This window comes from Lissotriton helveticus, chromosome 2_1 (assembly GCF_964261635.1).
Source record: "Lissotriton helveticus chromosome 2_1, aLisHel1.1, whole genome shotgun sequence".
In the NCBI taxonomy this organism is placed as follows: Eukaryota; Metazoa; Chordata; class Amphibia; order Caudata; family Salamandridae; genus Lissotriton; species Lissotriton helveticus.
In genome coordinates this window covers 1,386,676,087-1,386,695,820 of record NC_136059.1, presented here as the reverse complement: position 1 = coordinate 1,386,695,820, position 19,734 = coordinate 1,386,676,087, and the positions used below count along the sequence as shown (strand labels likewise).

At 48.3% G+C, this 19,734-nt stretch overlaps 1 protein-coding gene across 1 annotated transcript in view; it reads right to left on the bottom strand.

The window, feature by feature from the left end:
* Positions 1 to 19,734, bottom strand: part of NCBP1 (nuclear cap binding protein subunit 1) — an 832,716-nt gene that overhangs the window by 46,953 nt on the left and 766,029 nt on the right. Inside the window, exon 22 of the mRNA XM_078676323.1 lies at positions 13,682 to 13,795. Within this exon, the coding sequence (XP_078532449.1) occupies positions 13,682 to 13,795 (114 nt within the window). The remainder of the gene's footprint in view (positions 1 to 13,681; positions 13,796 to 19,734) is intronic.

The window sequence follows — 19,734 nt, the reverse complement described above, 5'->3', positions numbered from 1 at the left end:
AATAGAGGGTCCCACAGGGGACGAGTCCAATGGACAGGGCGAGGAGCTCTGTCCCCCCAGGCAAGGGCAACCCCTACAAGCAGAAAACCACCGACCCCGAAGGTGACGCAGGAAGAATAAAGAAGAGGAAGCCTATTCACACTCCGCAGATTAAACAAGGGCCAGACAAGAGCCGAAGCATCCCACGCTTATACAAGGCAACAGAACCTCCACCCAAGGCCAAGGCAAGGAAGAGAAGGACTGAGGAAGAAGATCAACCTCAAGACTCCAAGGAGACGAGGTAGAATGAAGACAAGCCCTACCACCGGGAACACACCCCGTGAAGAGGGCCGCTGAGCCTACCACAGCCAGTCAATAGACCAGACAGAATGGCGCTAACAGCAATAAAAGCAGGCGGAAGCAGAAAAGAAACCCGGGGTCACCCCAGAAGAACCAGGCAGACCGCACCAGAAAGAGGGAGGAACACAAAATCCATCGCAGCCCTCAGGGAGGAGAGGCAGAACAGAGTGCAGGGCGCAAAGAAAGAAGTGGACAAGGCAGAATGGCCAATCCACCAGAGTGCTCAGAAGGCACAATGGAGCAGAAAAACAATACGCCGGCACCAGCAGCATAGCTAGAGGCAGAGAACCCACAAGACAATGCCCTCAGGGGAAGCCAGACGCCAGCCGAAGACAGAGCAGGAAGGCGAAGAAGGGCCCAGGCACGCCTCAGATAGGAGTCCGCCCACAATAATAGAATTGCAACTGCAACGTACTGTAATGCCATGGAGAGCATAGGCCAGAAGGAGACTACAGCTCCCAAGCACATAACAAGCTATATAACAGCTACCACTACCCCATATAGGGTACGTTAAGTCCCAAGACATGGGAACCCTCTTTGGAAGAAACTTCAGCAGCAGAGGAAAAACGAAAGAGCTGCGGGGAAAAACCCCCTGCAGAAGCCTTGTCAAATAGCCCAAGAGAAAAACAGAAGGCCTAATCTCAGGGCCAATCTGCTCAGATAACTCAAGCAAAAGAACACACACAGGCAACAAGGGCCATCCAGCAGTGAACAAGCCAAAGTCTCAGTAAGGAGGACTCGAGTGGCCATAAAACACACAGCACAACAAAGGCAACTTGCCCAAAGAAAGGTCCAAGAACCAGATCAACTCACCAGTCACTGAGTGGGAGAAGGAAGAGGGCGAAGCCTCGTCAAGAACCTCTAGATGGCCTAGTCTGTCGGGGCATGGAATAACAGGGTGCCGTCGAAGGGAAGATCAACCAGCCGTTCCCCAACATTCTCCGGGAACACACAGTCCCGAAGCCAAGTGTGGCGGCGAAGGGAAACCGAAGAAGCCACGGCACGACCCAGCACCTCCGATATGTCCAGAGTGGAGCGAAGAATGACCGCCTCCAGCTCCCGGCCATCCAACGCATGATGCCGCATGTCAACCTGAACAGTCTCCTGTGAAGCGGCGGATCCCAAGGACTCGGCCGAGTCCCAAAAAGAAGAGGTGGCACTGGCCCGCAAAGCGGCGCTGGTCGAGTCGAACATGTTGCGCTCCCAAAAGTCCAGCCAGTGGGACTCCCGGGACAGTGGAGACAACAGTGGTGGCAGGGAGGGAAAAGCAGTCTGCAAAAGTGGGCCTGGAAGCAGAGGGGTGGAGGGAAAGACACGCCGGGTCACGCAGCGCTGGAAGGTGCCGGTGCAGGAGGTGATGGGGCACCGGGTCCCCTGTGGCTGGACACCCCCAAGTCTCCATCAGGGAATAAAGGAATGAACCCTCAAAGGGAAGCAACAGCTCCCTCCCACCAGAGCCCTGGTGGGGAACCTCCAGAAGATGATCTGCAGGAAAATTAGCAACCGGGTCACCCATGCGCAAAATACCTACATCCGTGGATACAGCGCGAGCGAAGGCTGCACCTGCCTCCATAGAGCCCCACGGTGGAGAAAGCAGCTCCTCTGTGGGAGACGGCTGCAAACTAAGGCAGCCGTCCCCGAAGGCAAGCGGGGCGGGCAAAGGCCAGACCTGAAAAGTAGAAGGAGGGACCGAGAAGTGGGGGACCTGTTGCTCCTCGAGTGAAATCCGCAGTCGCAGGAATGGCGGGGAGGAGCCTTTTGATGACGCCGGGAAAAAGCCACCATGCGGCGGCCCATCTCCGGTGAGGACGACACCAGCAGGCACCCAAACTCCAGAGAAGAGGGAGCGTCCGAAGACGAGTCCGCAACTCGACGCCTGTCCGGTGTCAGAGTCCGCCGCCTGAGGCAGGACATCATCACAATCCGGCGCCAAAGGAGATGCCGGACAGGCCTCTTCTACGTGTCACAGTGCCGGGCGCCGGAGCCGAAGTCGCCAAGGGACGGCACCGACTCGACCTTCAACAAGGCAGCCGCAAGCGTGGAGGGACGAGAGGGACTGGGGGAGGGACAAGAAAGCCCTCCACCAACCTCGACCCAGACTGGGCCGAAGGGGGTCCGCCAATGCGGTGCCACCTCGGCCAATTCAACCTCCGACTCTACCTCAGACGAGGCAGCTGCCTGCGTGGAGGGAGAGGGGCCCGGAGGGGGACGAGGGGTCCCCTTCCAGCCTCGACCCATAGCGGGACGAGGGGGGTCCACATACCCCTGTGGCACCGCCCGGGCCAGCAGCAGCCGGCGCCGTAGCGATGTCACTTCGGCCGTAGACGATGCCGCCGCTTGTCCAGAGGGCCCAGAGGGTCTCGGGGATGCCACCCGAGCCCCGGCGACATCCCGCAACACTACACGGACTTCCACGGGAGCTAGCGGCGAGGCAGAGGTGCCGTGGACCGAAGGACCGCACCCCAACGGCACCACATCCTCCAAGCCTGGAGCCGGGAGGGGGAGGAGGAGGAGAAGCCAGCGAGCAAAACACACAAGATGATGGACAGAATGTTGCACAATGGCAAAACATTCACCCCCAGTCACAGATCTGGGTTTAGTCCATCGTTATTTTGCTCACTAAGCCACCCCAGTTCAGACATGGCCATATGCAAATCAGTCTTGACCCTGTGCCTCATGGGAACAGTCCAGACGAACTGCCAAGCCATGTCTTCCCTGGACCGGAATCAAGCATCCTAGGACCGGTTTCTGGCTATCAGCCAGGATAGCTCGACTCCAGTGGCGTAGTGAGCAAGGGACCCACGTCTGGGCATACCCTTCCCACATAGGGTGAACAGCAAAACACAAGATGATGGACGGAATGTTGCACAATGGCAAAACATTCACCCCCAGTCAGTCAATGTTTTGCCATTGTGCAACATTCCGTCCATCATTGTGTGTTTTGGAGAAGCCAGCGAGGCCTGCAAGGCTGCCGCATACGACTCCATCTGGGCTCTCGACACCCCCTCACCGGGAAACGGTAGATAGGGGGACGAAACGCGGGACTGTATCACCGGCAGAGAGCCCACGCCCCCCAACAGGCCAGAAACCAGCCCCCGGGGACAAGCTGTGACACTTACCCACCGGGGAGTGAACGTCGGACGGCACAGGATAGGGAGGAGGACGACTAGGACGACGGCCGCTTCGAAAACCTTCCGCAGAAGCTGATAAAGGAGATGAAGCCGACCATGAGACGCGCCAAGAGCAGTTTCATCCGGCGCTCCCGCCGCGATTTCGGCTTCAACTGTTGGCACGCCTCGCAATTAGTGGAGCCGTGATCTTCCCCCAAACACCATATGCAAATGAGGTGAGGGTCCATCGCCGACATGAGACGCCCACACGTCTTGCAAGTCTTAAAGCCACACTGTTCCACACAGATAACCACAAAAATGAAGAAAAAAGGGGCCTATACTAGTCCGGAACAGAGACCGGATCTGCGTTGGCGCGCCGGGGTGGGACTTATTTGACTTTCCTGCCGTCACGTACGCGGACGACACCTGGATGGAGTCGCGAGATGCCGCCCCCCCCCCCCCGTAGCGCAGGGATGTTGGGCAAAAAATTTCCGGATCCAGTCTCACGCCTGGGGATAATTCTACGTTAAGGAATCTGTGGCTAGTAGTCAATATCAGATCAGTGTACAGATCGAATATGCTACTTACCAGTATGCATCTGTTCTTGGCATGTAGGGCTGCTGACATTCATATCTAGTGCATAGATCGCCGCCTAGTGTTGGGTCCGGATGATTGCACATTGTTGTCCTGGAAGAGTCTTCGAAGTATCACGAGATAGGTGGCTTCTACCCTGGACTACAGTGCGCATGGGCATCCCCTCCATCCTCAGATTGTTTTTTGCCATTGTGGCAGAGATGGAGTGTAGTACAGTAAGTGATGACCATGCTAAGAGTAATTCCGAGTGCTGCAGCCGCTACAGGCGCCGGGGAGGAGGGCGGGCGATATGAATGTCAGCAGCCCTACATGCCAAGAACAGATGCATACTGGTAAGTAGCATATTCGGTTCTTTTTTCCTGTCCCGGATCTTTGCGGCGTTTGGGTTGAAAACATACGGACCCACAGATTTATCATTAAATTACACTGTTTCAGTACAATGTGGATGGACGACTGAATCTCCTTCCAATTAGATCTTTTTTCGACAAGAAAAATCAACGCCACTTTCTTGTTTATTTTACTCCTAACTCACTATTGGAACTGACTCGTGATTACATCGAGAGCCTGCGGGCATATTTGGCTCAGCATTTTCTATATAGACTTTTTAACGCTCATTCAAATTGTCTCTGTCCTGATGATGACCGCAACTTCTGACAGCGGTTGAAACGCCGTCGACGCTTTTGTGGCTGATGATTTTTAGAGGGCACATAATCACTGTATATGTTGTATCCCTTCTTTTTAGAACACAAACTTTGTTTGCCACCTGTCTGTTTTTTTGTATACATGGTCTGTATTTTTATAAACCAGCAAATATCTATTGAGTGCACTATTTTATAAACAAATTTTGTGATATCTTTCCAAATTTGATGAATGATGTCTTTTTGATCTGTATATTTCTTTAAACAAATTCTTGCACTCCCTCTCTACAATTTCTCCCTTTTTTCCCTTCACGTTTCCCCTTTTTCTTTTTCCTTTCTTTTTTATTCTTTAGTATTTAGAAGAAGGGCAGTGGCTCTTTCTAAATTTGTGAATTGTTTTGTGCTTCCTGAACTATTGTTAGGAATAATCATATTCGGTTCAAGGCATGTGGGCTGCTGAATTCATATCTAGTGCATACCCGCTTTTGAAATGGGGTTGCCTTTGTGTTGTGGTGAGAAGGCAACAAACAGTTGTTTTGTTTTCCTGAAATCTTTTGTTCTATCTATGTAGTACATGAGAGCTCTTTTGACATCTAGTGTGTGGAGCATTCTTTCTGCCACTGAATCTGGATTCTGGAAGAACACTGGTAGTTCTATAGTTTGATTCATATGGAACTGTGAAACCACCTTAGGCAGAAACTTAGGGTTAGTGCGTAGCACCACTCGTTGGAGTGAACTTGTAGGAATGGCTCTTCGATAGTTCGTGCTTGAAGCTCACTAACTCGTCGTAGCGATGTGATTGCTATTAGGAAAGCCACTTTCCACGTTAAGAATTGTATCTCGCATGAGTGGAGAGGCTCGAAAGGGGGACCCATCAGTCTGGTAAGGACCACATTTAGGTTCCACACAGGGGCTGGTGGGTGTCTGGGAGGAATAACTTGTTTGAGTCCTTCCAGAAAGGCTTTGATGGCAGGCACTCTGAAAAGTGAGAGATGCCTCCTGTTTTGGAGATAAGCTGCTATTGCGGATAAATGTATACGTATGGAAGCGTAGGCCAGATTGCATTTGTATAGATGTAATAGATAACAGATGATGTTGTGAGTAGATGCATCTAGCGGAGTAATGTCATTATTAGCACAATAAATGACGAAAAGCTTCCATTTGGCCGCATAACATGCTCTAGTTGTGGGCCTCCTTTATGATATCCATACAGTCGGGAGGCAGGTTGAGGTAGCCAAATTTGAAGACCTCAGGAGCCAGATCGCCAGGTTGAGCTGTTGCGGATCTGGATGCTGAATGTCGCCATGGTTCTGCGTCAAGAGTCTGGGTGTGAGTCGCAGCCTCTGATGCGGTACCACAGAGAGTTCTAGAAACGTGGTGTACCATGGTTGGCGTGCCCACGTTGGAGCAACCAGGATGAGAGTCATCGAGTGTTGCCTTAGTTTGCGTGCCACTAGCGGTATTAGCGGTGCTGGGGGAAAAGCGTACGCAAATATGCCTGACCAGTTCATCCATATTGCATTTCCCTGCGACTGTGGGTGTGGGAACCAGGCGGCAAAGCTTTGGCATTTGGCGTTTTCCCTTGTGGCGAATAGGTCTATCTCTGGATGACCCCACTGCTGGAAGTACGGGTGGAGTACGGATGGATGTATCTCCCACTCGTGTATTTGGTGGCTGTGCCTGCTGAGCAGGTCCGCCATCTGATTGTCCTTGCCTGGGAGGTGTTCTGCCATGAGGAAGGTGTTTCTCCGAATGGCCCACTTTCACATGCTCTGAGCTAGATGAGACAACTGTGGGGAGTGTGTACCTCCTTGCTTCTGTATGTAGTACATGGCAGTCATGTTGTCCGTCCGGATCAACACTACTTTGTTGCACAAATGAACTTTGAATGCTTTCATTGCCATGAAGATTGCCATCAGTTCTAGAAGGTTGATGTGCATTTTTCTGCTGTATTGTCCATAGTCCCTGCACTGTGTAGTGGAGTACGTGAGCTCCCCATCCCAGGAGAGATGCGTCCGTTGTCAGTATTATCTGTGGTACAGGCTCTTGGAACGGTCTGCCCTTGCAAAGGTTTTGTGGGTTCCACCAATGCAGAGAGCTGTATGCACGACCGGTCACCAACACTAGGTCTTTCAATTGTCCGTGAGCCTGGTTCCACTGCCGTGCTAAGCACTCCTGAAGCGGACGCATGTGTAGTCTCGCGTGCGGGACTATGAAGATGCAGGAGGCCATCATGCCTATCAACTGCATGAACACTCGTGCTGGAAGCGAGTGTTGTGGTCTGAATTTCTGTATCAGCAATTGAATGCTGTTGATCCTCACTGAATTTGGCTGTGCTTAGGGTGCCAGAGTGTCTATTGTTGCGCCCAAGTACTGCCGTACATGGGCGGGCTGAAGGTGTGACTTTGGATAATTTTGTGAAAAACCCAGATTGTGAAGTAGGTGAATGGTGTGGGACATGTGGAGGGCACATTGCTGGGCCGACTTTGCTTGGATAAGCCAGTCGTCCAGATAAGGGTAGACGTGGATATTTTGTCTCCGTAGGTGTGCAGCCACTGTCGCCAGGCACTTGGTAAACACCCTGGGTGCTGTTACTCCGAAAGGGAGTACTTTGAACTGATAATGTTGATCCTGAATGGTAAATCTGAGATATTTTCTGTGTGACGGGTGTACTGGTATATGGAAATATACATCCTTTAGATCTAGTGTTGCGAGGAAATCTCCCTGACTGAGTAACGGTAGAACCTGCTGTAACGTGAGCATGTGAAAATGTTCTGACAGGATATACTGGTTTAGGGGCCTGGGGTCCAGTATGGGTCTGAGGGAGCCGTCCTTTTTTGGGATTTAGAAATACAGCGAGTACAACCCTGTACCTTTTTGTTCCACAGGCACAAGCTCTATGGCTCCTTTTTGCAGCATGCTTACTACCTCTTGCTATAATAACTGTATATGCTCTGCGGACATAGGACGGTGTCTTGGGGGTATGTTGGGTGGAGTGGATGTTAACTCCAGACAATAACCGTACTGGATAAGCTGCCTCACCCACCTGTCTGTGGTGATGGTTTTCCAGACTGGCAGGAACTGTTGTAGTCTCCCCCCGACCGGTGTTATATGGTCGGGGGGCAGTGACAAGACGTCACTGTTTGTTGGTGGCGGAGGATCGGGAGTTGTTGTTTCCACGACCCCTGCCCTTGGTGCTGTTCCCACGATAGCCACCCCTATTGTTCTTGGTGTAGGTGGTTTGCGTGCCTCTTTTACTATATTGTGTCTGCTGGGACACCTGGCCTCTGGAAGCTCCTCTATGGCTGGAGCAACGAAAAGAACCAGCCCTGAACTGCAGAGCCCCCATAGACTTCGCAGTCTCGGTGTCCTTTTTTATTTTTTCCAAGGTGGTGTCCACTTCTGGGCCAAATAAGTAATCAGGGTTAACTGGCTGGTTGAGTATGGTGGTTTGTATCTCAGGCTTGAAGGCGGATATTCTAAGCCAGGTGTGTCTACGTAACATAACGCTTGTATTAATCGCCCTGGCTGCAGTGTCTGCTGCGTAGAGTGCACACTTAATAGATGCGTTTGAAATAAGTTTTCCTTCCTGAACTAGCATTTCTGCTGCCTCCTTGTACTCATCTGGCAAGTGTTGTAACAGGGTTTCAAGCGTATCATAATGAGCCCTGTTGTATCTGGCTAAGAGTGCCTGTGTGTTGGAGATTCGCCAGATATTGGCCGCTTGAGCTGCCACCCTTTTCCCTGAGGCTTCTAGCACTTTTGATTCCTTGTCAGGGGGAGGAGAATCACCCGTGGTTTGCGAGTTCGCTCTTTTACGAGCATTGGAAACAACTAGCGAGTCCAATGGCAACTGTCCCTTGATATAGGTAGGGTCCCCAGGTGCTGGTTTGTATTTTTTTTCAATCCTGGGGTTTACCACTCTGGCCCTTGTGGTCTCCTTAAAGATGCCCCCAGCGTGTTTCAGGACACCTTTTAGCATGGGTAGCGTTTTGAATTTTTTTTCTGAGGCTGAGAAGGTGTCAAATAAAAAGTCCACTTCAATAGGGTCAGCATGGAGTTGGACATCATGATTTTTCGCTGCCCTCTCAATAAGTGCGTTGAACGCAGCCGTGTCTTCTGTAGGTGATGGTTTAACAGCATAGACATTGCTGTCAGGGGCACCTTGTGGTTCCCCTGGGTCAACAGCGTCTGTCCACTGGCCAGTGTTGTCTTCTGGATCAGTGTCGACAGGATAACTGTATTCCTCATCGTAAGCATCCCCTACATCCACATCTGAATGTGTGGGTGAAGAAGGAGCAAAGTCATGTCCATATGTTTGCAGAGGTTCAGAAAGAGGTGACGTTGCTGAATCTCTTTTTTTCTTTAATGGAATTTTATATGACTCCATTGGCTGTTCTGGGACGATCTTTCGCTTGTGAATGGAAAGTCTCCCAGTTTCGGCGTCGATGAATTGCCTCAGTTGGTCTTCCTGGAGAGGCTGTCGATGCTTCGTAGCCTCTTCAGTAGTTGTAGGCTTCTGCCCCATGGACACCTTCTTGGCCGCTTCAATGGCCGTGTGAGGGCCGAACGACTTAGGTGTCACTGGCGGCGGCAGTATAAACTTTATCGGTGCCGACGCTTTCGGAGTTTTACCGACTGTCTTCGGGGGCGGAGCGGGCTTCGGTCCGACAGCTATAGCCTTTTCTTTAATGCGCTGCAGCGAGTCCAACACTTGCTTGGAGAAAGAGGCGGATGGTTGTGTCGACTCGACGGGAGCTTTAGAGCCACTGTGTGTTTTATGCTCAAGGTCTTTGCTGACTTTTGCTTTGTCGAGTCGACGCTTAGGATCGGCAGCGTCCTGCGCTTCGAGTCCTTTATTTGTGTTTACGGTCTTTGGCGCCAACTTCTTTGGGTCGATGTCCTTGACCTGTTTCTTCGGTGCCCCAGATTTCCGCTCGACACCCTTTAGCTACCTCTCTGGGTCGATAGCACCTTTTTGTTTCGTCTGAGCCGACGGTCCGGAAGCCGTCGATCCGACCAAAGTAACTTTTACTTTCGGTTTAGTATCTGGTGCTTTCGGTTTTGTGGCCACCGATGTTTTCGGTTTCGATTTTAATCGGTCAACCGATGGCTCCTTGGTAATGTCTGTAGCCGGGCCTTGAAGCGAGGCTGTAGAACTATGCGTTTGATCTTGGGTAAGGCCTTGTGGCGATCCCTCGACCTGAGCCTTATTGAGTGTGTTAGTGTCGGCCCCCATACCAGCGGGCGGGCCTTGCTCCTCGCTGGAGCTATCTTCTCCGGCCCCGAAGGCCTCATAGTCGTCTCCTACCTCGTCAACGACGTCGTCATTTTCAACCATCTCCTCATTTGCTGCGTCATAACTGGAGTCAACTTCCGACGCAGGATCCGACTGGATCTCATGAGTTTCCTGCTCGACCCCTTCATCGTCCTCAGCATCGAAGATGTCCACCGGGTCAGGCGCTGTGTGCTGGGCTTCCTTCCGCACGTCGAAGGTGAAGTGTTTTCTTGGACCGGAACCGAGAACAAGCCATACAGCTGGCTTCATCGTAATTCGGAGACAGGCACTTGTTGCACACCGGGTGGACGTCGATGTGAGGATACTTGGAGTTACAAACGGGACATCTCTTGAATGGGCTCCGTTCCATTTTCGTTCGTCGATAAGGCCTTTGGCGTCAACCGGGCCTTTGGAGTTGAATAGCCACGCGGCTTGTTCACGACGTCCAGCTGGAAATCGAGCTGGAACGAGTACTCGGCACCGATCGCACAGACAATACCGACGAAACCTATAGGCCTTTTGGCCAAATATAAAGTTTTCTATCGATTCCGTACTTGAGTTAACAAATATACATCCGAACCCAATGGCGGAAAAAAACAATCTGAGGATGGAGGAGATGCCCATGCGCACTGTAGTCCAGGGGAGGAGCCACCTATCTTGTGATACTTCGAAGACTCTTCCAGGACAACAATGTGCAATCATCCGGACCCAACACTAGGCGGCGATCTATGCACTAGATATGAATTCAGCAGCCCACATGCCTCGAACCTATAGACTTGGGATCTTTTTAACTGGAAGAGTTCAGTTCACAAACAGGGAGGTGGAAGGGTTGGTGTGGAATCTGTTCTTCTGATGGATACTGCTAACCATAGACGACTCACCTTTTGAATAGATACCAAAGCAGTGGGGTTGTGCAACCTCTCAAACCAGGAGGAAATTCAGCAGGAAAGAACTGAAAGTGCTGCTTCCCCTCTGAATTTTTCAACACATGTATCAACTGGTGATTTAACTAATGAGGGCTGATCTGGCCACTACAAAAAAGTCTCAAAGAGTCAAAAGGTAACTTAACAGTACCCATTATTGTGTCAGGGATGTCGTACTGCTGTGGAACAGTCTCAGAGTCAGAGAGAGCAAACTGTCAAGGTGGGTGCAACATCGTTGGGATTTACAGTTGTTTAATCCTATAATCTGAAAGGACAATTTGTTCCCACCTTGGCATCTATGTTGACATGTAGGGTTGCAGCATAAGTCGTGGCGCAGTACTGGGCATCAAGCTTGGCACAGAGCCCAGTGTCAGCCGCAGGTGGGATCGAGTGGCACATTCTAAGTTGGGATAAATTTGCCTGCAGTAAATCGACTGATTGCCACCTTGGATCTATTAGGCCCATTCGAGCTCAAAGTGATTGTTATAGGAGCTCCAAAGGGATCCAGTTGAGCACCAAAGATCCTATCCATGGCCTCTTTGAACTGAATTGCTGCGGCGTCGCCAACAAACCTGGATAAATGGGCTGCAACAGAACAGCAGGCGCGATGTCCAAAGATAGAGACCTAGGTCACAGCCTAGAGATACCCTGGCCATTGCACGACTCCTCGTGGAGGGAGAGGCTGGATGAAAGGGAGCCGAACTCCAGTTTATGGTGTTTCTTCTTGGACTTACCAGAAGATTTGAGCTTAAAGTTTTTCAATCACAAGATTTGTATCGGGAGCAAGAGTGCATATCCATGCCCTCGACAGTGACCAAGACTTCTTTGATTTCAGTCCGTGTTCCAACACGTAAAACTTGGCTTTGCAGTCTCTGAAGACCCTAGAGTACAGCTCTGCACACTGGTCGCACGATGCTGAATAGTACTTTGAGCCCAGACACCAAAGACCGACCTTGTCGGGGTCCATCACAGATGTTTGTGGTAGCCCTTGCACAGTTTGAAACCGGTAGCATTTGGTGGGGACATGTCCTTTGGACACTGGAAAATATTGACAAAAACGTCAGACTGCCAAAATCGAAGGAGCAAGCTCCGAAATCACGTCAGAGTGCATGGAAAGAAACAAACCGCCAGCGTGCGGAGGAGGCGGTTTTGTAACAGCACAGACATCACATCAGGGGCGGGACAGACATGACAGAGCTTTTACAATGGCACATACTGTCACACGAGGGAAATGCTAAGAAGATTTTCCAGATCCAACCTGGCACTTGGGGATATTCACATGGTGAGGAATCTGCGGTTAGAAGTACCCATCAGAATTACATTTTAGAACAGAAACAAATATTGGAGGTAAAGTGTAGTATTCAGAGATCCTTCTTCTAGAACTGAAAAGCTGACAGAATTGTTACATGCTAATACACTGCATGAAGGGTTGTAGTGTTTTGTGGGATCATGGTGCTTCCACAGCAACTGAGTGTCAGTTAACTTTTTTGGGCTTGGTGCTAGTGGACTATTGTTACTTTTCACTCAGTAACTGAGAAAGTGAAGAAAACTAAACATTGGTGCCTTTAAATATTTAGCATATTGCAACTGACTATTGAGATTTTTAAATCAAATTGTATCAAGTTTAAGGCCTTGTGCTTGGCTTACAAAGCCCTTAATGATACAGGACCCATTTTTCTAAAATACATCTTCATGTGGTATCATCCTAGTAGACTGCTTCGGTCCACCGAGGCGAAGTACATGACTGTTCCCAGATTATGTACATCTTACTGGATTGGTCGAAGTCTGAGTTACGGAACTGTAAAACTATGGAATACTTTCCAGTTGCACATTAGATCCTCGCACTGTTTGTCGTCTCTTAGGAAGAACCTTAAAACCTGGCTCTTTCAGACCTGCACTTGTTTCAGTTGTGTTTTGAGCTTCAGCACCAAGACACCCCAGGGTATTCGCGTGCTAAACTTTAAATAACATAACATTACAAATACAATTTGCTTAGCATACTGCGATTTGGAATCGCTCTGCAGTACCTATTAGTAGTCCAGGGCATGACTTTCCAAATGTTAACCAGTGCAAAATGACCTTATTTGCTTTTGTGGAGGTAAGTGCTGAGAAGGGTAAACATGCCAGTTTAAATGAATTGTTCGTATTTGACAACAGAAACAGGAAGTCTGTATTAAATTGCTTACATATTTCCTCTATTGGTAAGAATCCCCATTGCCCGGCCAAGGTATGTGTGGTAAGCTTCAGACATCCCTTAAGAGCAAGTTGATTGCATGCTTGGGCTGTGCACGTATTGTCTTAATGTGTAGAGATGTAATGTCGAGAGTATTAATAAGAAACTGAAAAGGCTAATTTATGTTCCCTCTACTAAAATGTGTTCAAGATCCTTAGCCTATCCTGATGATCACCAACATTTAAGGATGAAGAACTAAAACATTACAGGAAGTGGTGTTGAGCTCTACAATCTTGAAACATTCTGACCGGTTGTGCCAAAGTATTGATTTTTCACAATTAAATGCTGTGATACTGAGTATGTAGCAATTGTTTTCCTTTACACACACACACACACACACACACACACACACACACACACACACACACACACACACACACACACACACACACACACACACACACACACACACACACACACACACACACACACACACACACACACACACACACACACACACACACACACACACACACACACACACACACACACACACACACACACACACACACACACACACACACACACACACACACACACACCTCCAATGCCCTCTGCCCGTTTACCTGCAAGAAGATCTGCTGCAGCCTTTCTATACAGTTTTTATACCAGGGTGTTATCACGTCAATGCCTCCAGTTTCACATCTCACCAAATGCTCGGTCAGAATCATAATGAAGCGCTGTGAAGTAAAAACAAAGGTTTTAACATGTTTAAATGAGTAATGCTATTGTGGGGGGGGGGGTCACATCTGTTAGCTATTTGCTTGACAAGGTTTTTCTTTTCAAAGGGTGCATACATATGTATGTATATACCTATGTATTATATATATATATATATTCACTGAAAAAACCATAGGTTATAGACCATATATAGTTAGGAATTAGCATTTAAAAAACCTTATTTTACTCACACAAAACCATTGAAATTCCATATATAGTTAGTTGCACTAACTATATATCGCGCACCTGCAATCCACTGCTGATGATGTCACATATTACATCATTCATGACATGGTCAGTGACATCACTGATGACATCACTGATGACATCTCAAATGACATCACTGATGACATCACTGATGACATCTCATTTGACATCAATGACCACATCACTGATGATATCATTCATGTGACAATACAATGCATCTCCTCACATTTTAATATAACCTCTGTTTCACCCAGTGTTAAATACAGAATATAATTTTTGAAACCATTGACACACCAATACTAGTTACTACATACGCACTCACTGATTCCTACGTCTACACACACCTTCACTCATTCACCCATACTATCATTCATACATACAATCACTCATCTTTACAACACTATCATATGCACTCATACACCTATACAGACACTCACAGTCTGCCACTCATCCATGGAGTTACTCACACACCTAGTCAGTCCTGTAAAGAATCAATGACACTTCCATTTTCTTGTCTATACAGTTAAACATAGAGCACCTTACATTTTCAAACATATACTAACACATACTTACCTTGTTATACAATCATTGATACAAGTACACATTGATCTGCACAGAGTCACACACCTCCCAGCCAGCCACACACACACTCAGTCTCCCATACAAATACTTGGACAATCAATCAGTAACCCATATAGTTAATCATATAGCTACTGATCAAAACATGCAGCAGTTTACAGAACAACAGACATAATGATGCACAAATTAAGACACTTTAGTCACTAACCCATGCACTCAGTGAGACACATTTAATCACTCACTCATGCATTCAGTCATGCACCTACTAAATCCTTTGTCCAGACACTTATACTTCCACTCATTCTTCAATATGTAAGACACATTTTAACTTTACAGAAACATACAGTCACTGGATGTTGTCATCAGTGATGTCATCAGTGATGTCATTTGAGATGTCATCAGTGATGTCATCAGTGATGTCACTGACCATGTCATGAATGATGTAATATGTGACATCATCAGCAGTGGATTGCAGGTGCGCGATATATAGTTAGTGCAACTAACTATATATGGAATTTCAATGGTTTTGTGTGAGTAAAATAAGGTTTTTTAAATGCTAATTCCTAACTATATATGGTCTATAACCTATGGTTTTTTCAGTGAATTTTCAAGGTTTTGTAAATGCTAATTCCTAACTATATATGGTCTATAACCTATGGTTTTTTCAGTGAATTTCAATGGTTTTTTAATAGCAAATATCATAAGCTGTCGAATGTCAAGTACGTGGTAAGTGAAAACATTTTCGTGTTTATGCACACTGATCTGCTTTGAATGGTGCCCCCCCCCCCTCATTTCTATTAGGAGTACTCTCTCTTTGCAGATAGTGAAAGGTAGTTAACGCAGGTCTTTGCCCCCATTGTAATCCGTCGTGCCTGCTTCTCTCTCCATTTGATTCATTGTTATCCAAGTATTTACTGTTTTAGAATTAGTTCTCTTTGGTTCATTCTCTATTTACAAACAAACACAGAGTCGCAATACTCTGTTTAGTCTTTGCAGATAACGAAAAATCGTGTAAAAAAAAAAGAAAAGGAATCGAGCAAAATCAGTAGGCCACTAATGGGATCTCTTTTTGACCTCGCTAAAATAGAAACATTAGGAACAACCCCTCATGACAAATACAAAACTACTGAGATGAACTGAACTCCACACAATGATGGCTGCAAAACAGCTCTGCTCCGCCACCCACCCCGCCCAAAATAACGATAAAGAACGGCTGCCATGATTGGTTGCGGAATGACCACGACGGAGCTACGAAATGGTGCTGCTCTCATGCTAACCCCAGCTTCAGTCTGAAACATCCAGAAACACTGTAGACTACCAATTCGATCAGTTCCGGTAGCGCCCCAATGTAACCCGGTAGAGAAGAACTAGCCCTCCCCTCTTTGACTGATGGTTCTTGTTGCCTGTCCCTTCTGTTGTCATTTAACAGAACTATTTAGCCTGCTGAAAGGGGTTGTGTTCCGACCGCTGGTTGGTGGAGACATTTTGACTATATTCTGTACCTGCGTTGTCGCGTAATGCGTCATATGACGCGCCGCGTTAGCGCATCCGGAAGTCATCCGGGGCGCGCAGCGCGTAACGTAAGCATAACAAGTCATGTGACTTGTTAATAAAACTTTTCATTGGTTCATTTTACTTTTCTTATTGTAATGATGAAAGGCTTGATCATATGACCTAAAAATTACGCTTTTCATTACTTCCGAACATTATTTTTTCTTAAATATATGTTATAATGTTCCAGGCTAATGTACTTTCCCGGAAATTTTACAACTGTCCTGCAAGTAAAATATATTCTTTTTTCGAGAAAAAGAGCGTTTCTTCGTCCCATGACGGAGCCGTTGAGCAAAAGAGGGTCGACCTGCTGTCTTAGTCGCCGATACGCCTGAATATGAGATTCTTATCGATCACTTTATGTTGCAGGAATAGAAAACACAACAGCCCTTGACCATTTATCTTTACTGCGTTCCTTCGTATTATACCTTTTACCCTTCATGTAATTGGTCTGCTTTATTTCACTTGCCTTTTAATGATTCTAAAACAGTGACTATTATTAAAAACTTTACCAATGTATATACTACTACCATGTTTTCTTTTAAAAACCTTTATTGTGAAAATTTCATTATACAAATACGAGCCTATAACCACGTGGGCCGGCCACGGAGCAAACTGTAATCGTATATGATAAATAGACATTTACACTGTAGAGGAACGTAACGGGCGGGCCATTAGGTTGCAAGAACTAAGGTGTCTAACAGTTACGGAATCGGTGGACGTACATTTTATAATTAAAATACGACAGGGCCAGTTACAATAATATTATCTAGATATACATTTGCGGGCAAGTACCATGGGTGACGTTAATTCGAACTTTCAACAGTACAGTAATCAATAACACATCAGAACTTAATATCAATAGGGATGTCGAAATATTCAATCAATTCTCGTCCCCGCCCGCCATGTGCTTCAAAACTGCATACGTATCTCGTGATTTCAAGGTTCTGCAACCAGTACACAACAAGGAGTTACGAGTCCCATTTATTCTGGCGCCATTTTGGGCGAGGACGGGCAGGTCCAGGATATAGTCAAAATGTCTCTACCAACCATCGACTATGATGATGTTCATATGCTGTATTTATTAGAGTAACACTCAGATGTCCACATGAAATAAATTTGCCACAATCTAAACATGTCATTTTAATCTTTCCAAATTTCTTCTAAATATTTGGGACCGTTTCCCTTGCCTCTGAAGCTCTCAGTGCCACTTCTTTGATGAATGTACTAGCAGGTCAGGGGTTCTCCTCCAAATCTCTCTTTTATGCAGCACTATAATTAATTGTTGCCACCTCTCCATATGACGATGCATGGTATAGTTACCACAACTATATTTTTTTTCGGTTCCTCTAGAGAGTTCATCGTGGCAGATGAAGCGTGTAACGTACCGGGCATTTACCTTTTTTTGCATGTACAGAAAAGGAAAAAAAAATCGAGCGTCCGAGTTCTAAGGTGTCCCAGGGCCATTTTAGTGGACCAGGCCCAAATCCAAAGAACAGGCCGCCATTTTGAGAGTCCTGTTGCAGCCGCCTGTCGCTGTAGCATCAAGAGCAGCCGAAACTCAGCTGAATGGCAACTGAAACGGTAAAGGGGCGCCCCACTACAGCAGACGAGCCAGGCCCAAATCCAAAGAACTGCTGTCTCACAGGCTAATGGGGCGACCCACGCCGAGTTTCAGCATTGTAGGATGACCACACAAGTACAGCAACTTGCTAGACATCACCTCGGTGCCATCCGGATCTCGGCGCCCCACTGCAGATGAAGTGCCTCTCAACTATGAAACCACCACGGTGACATCCGGATCTTGGCGCGTTGTGCTGCCTTCGGCCTATTCGCACATCGGTCCGCTACTGACACCATCTCACAGGCTAATGGGGCGACCCACGCCGAGTTTCAGCATTGTAGGATGACCACACCAGTACAGCAACTTGCTAGACATCACCTCGGTGCCATCCGGATCTCGGCGCCCCACTGCAGATGAAGTGCCTCTCAACTATGAAACCACCACGGTGACATCCGGATCTTGGCGCGTTGTGCTGCCTTCGGCCTATTCGCACATCGGTCCGCTACTGACGCCATCTCACAGGCTAATGGGGCGACCCACGCCGAGTTTCAGCATTGTAGGATGACCACACCAGTACAGCAACTTGCTAGACATCACCTCGGTGCCATCCGGATCTCGGCGCCCCACTGCAGATGAAGTGCCTCTCAACTATGAAACCACCACGGTGACATCCGGATCTTGGCGCGTTGTGCTGCCTTCGGCCTATTCGCACATCGGTCCGCTACTGACGCCATCTCACAGGCTAATGGGGCGACCCACGCCGAGTTTCAGCATTGTAGGATGACCACACCAGTACAGCAACTTGCTAGACATCACCTCGGTGCCATCCGGATCTCGGCGCCCCACTGCAGATGAAGTGCCTCTCAACTATGAAACCACCACGGTGACATCCGGATCTTGGCGCGTTGTGCTGCCTTCGGCCTATTCGCACATCGGTCCGCTACTGACGCCATCTCACAGGCTAATGGGGTGACCCACGCCGAGTTTCAGCATTGTAGGATGACCACACCAACTTGCTAGACATCACCTCAGTGCCATCCGAATCTTGGCATCTCAACGCCTAGTGGTATCTTCCATACAAAAAATATTGTTACGCTGCCTTTGGCCCCATTCGCACATCAGTCCGCAACTTAGACATCACCTCGGTGCCATCCGGATCTTGGCATCTCAGCGCCTTGTGGTGTCAGTCAGAAAATATTGTTGTGCTGCCTTCGGCCTATTCGCACATCGGTCCGCTACTGACGCCATCTCACAGGCCAACGGGGCGCCCCACGCCGACTTTCAGCATTGTAGGATGGCCACACCAGTACCACAACTTGCAAGACACCACCTCGGTGCCATCCGGATCTTGGCATCTCAGCGCCTTGTGGTCTCTTCTACACCGGAAATATAGTAGAAAATATTGTTGCGCTGCCTTTGGCCCCATTCACACATCAGTCCGCTACTGACACCATCTCACAGGCCAACGGGGCGCCCCACGCCGACTTTCAACATTGTAGGATGGCCACAGAAGTGCGACAACTTACTAGACACCACCTCGGTGCCATCCGGATCTTGGCGCGTTGTGCTGCCTTCGGCCTATTCGCACATCGGTCCGCTACTGACGCAAACTCACAGGCCAACGGGGCGCCCCACGCCGACTTTCAGCATTGTAGGATGGCCACACCAGTGCGGCAACTTCCTACACACCACCTCGGTGCCATCCGGATCTTGGCGCGTAGTGAAGCTGCAGCAGCTGCAAATAAGCTTCAGACAGTGTTACAACCGCTGCTCAGAACTCTCAACTATGACACCACCTCGATGCCATCCGGATCTTGGCGCGTTGTATTGCCTTCGGCCTATTCGCACATCGGTCCGCTACTGACGCCGCCTCACGTGCCAACGTATTTTCTCCGCATTTTATACCCTATGCCGCATAACAGGTCATGTGACTTGTTTATAAAACTTTTCATTGGTTCATTTTACTTTTGGTTTCCTAATGATGGAAGGCTTGATCAT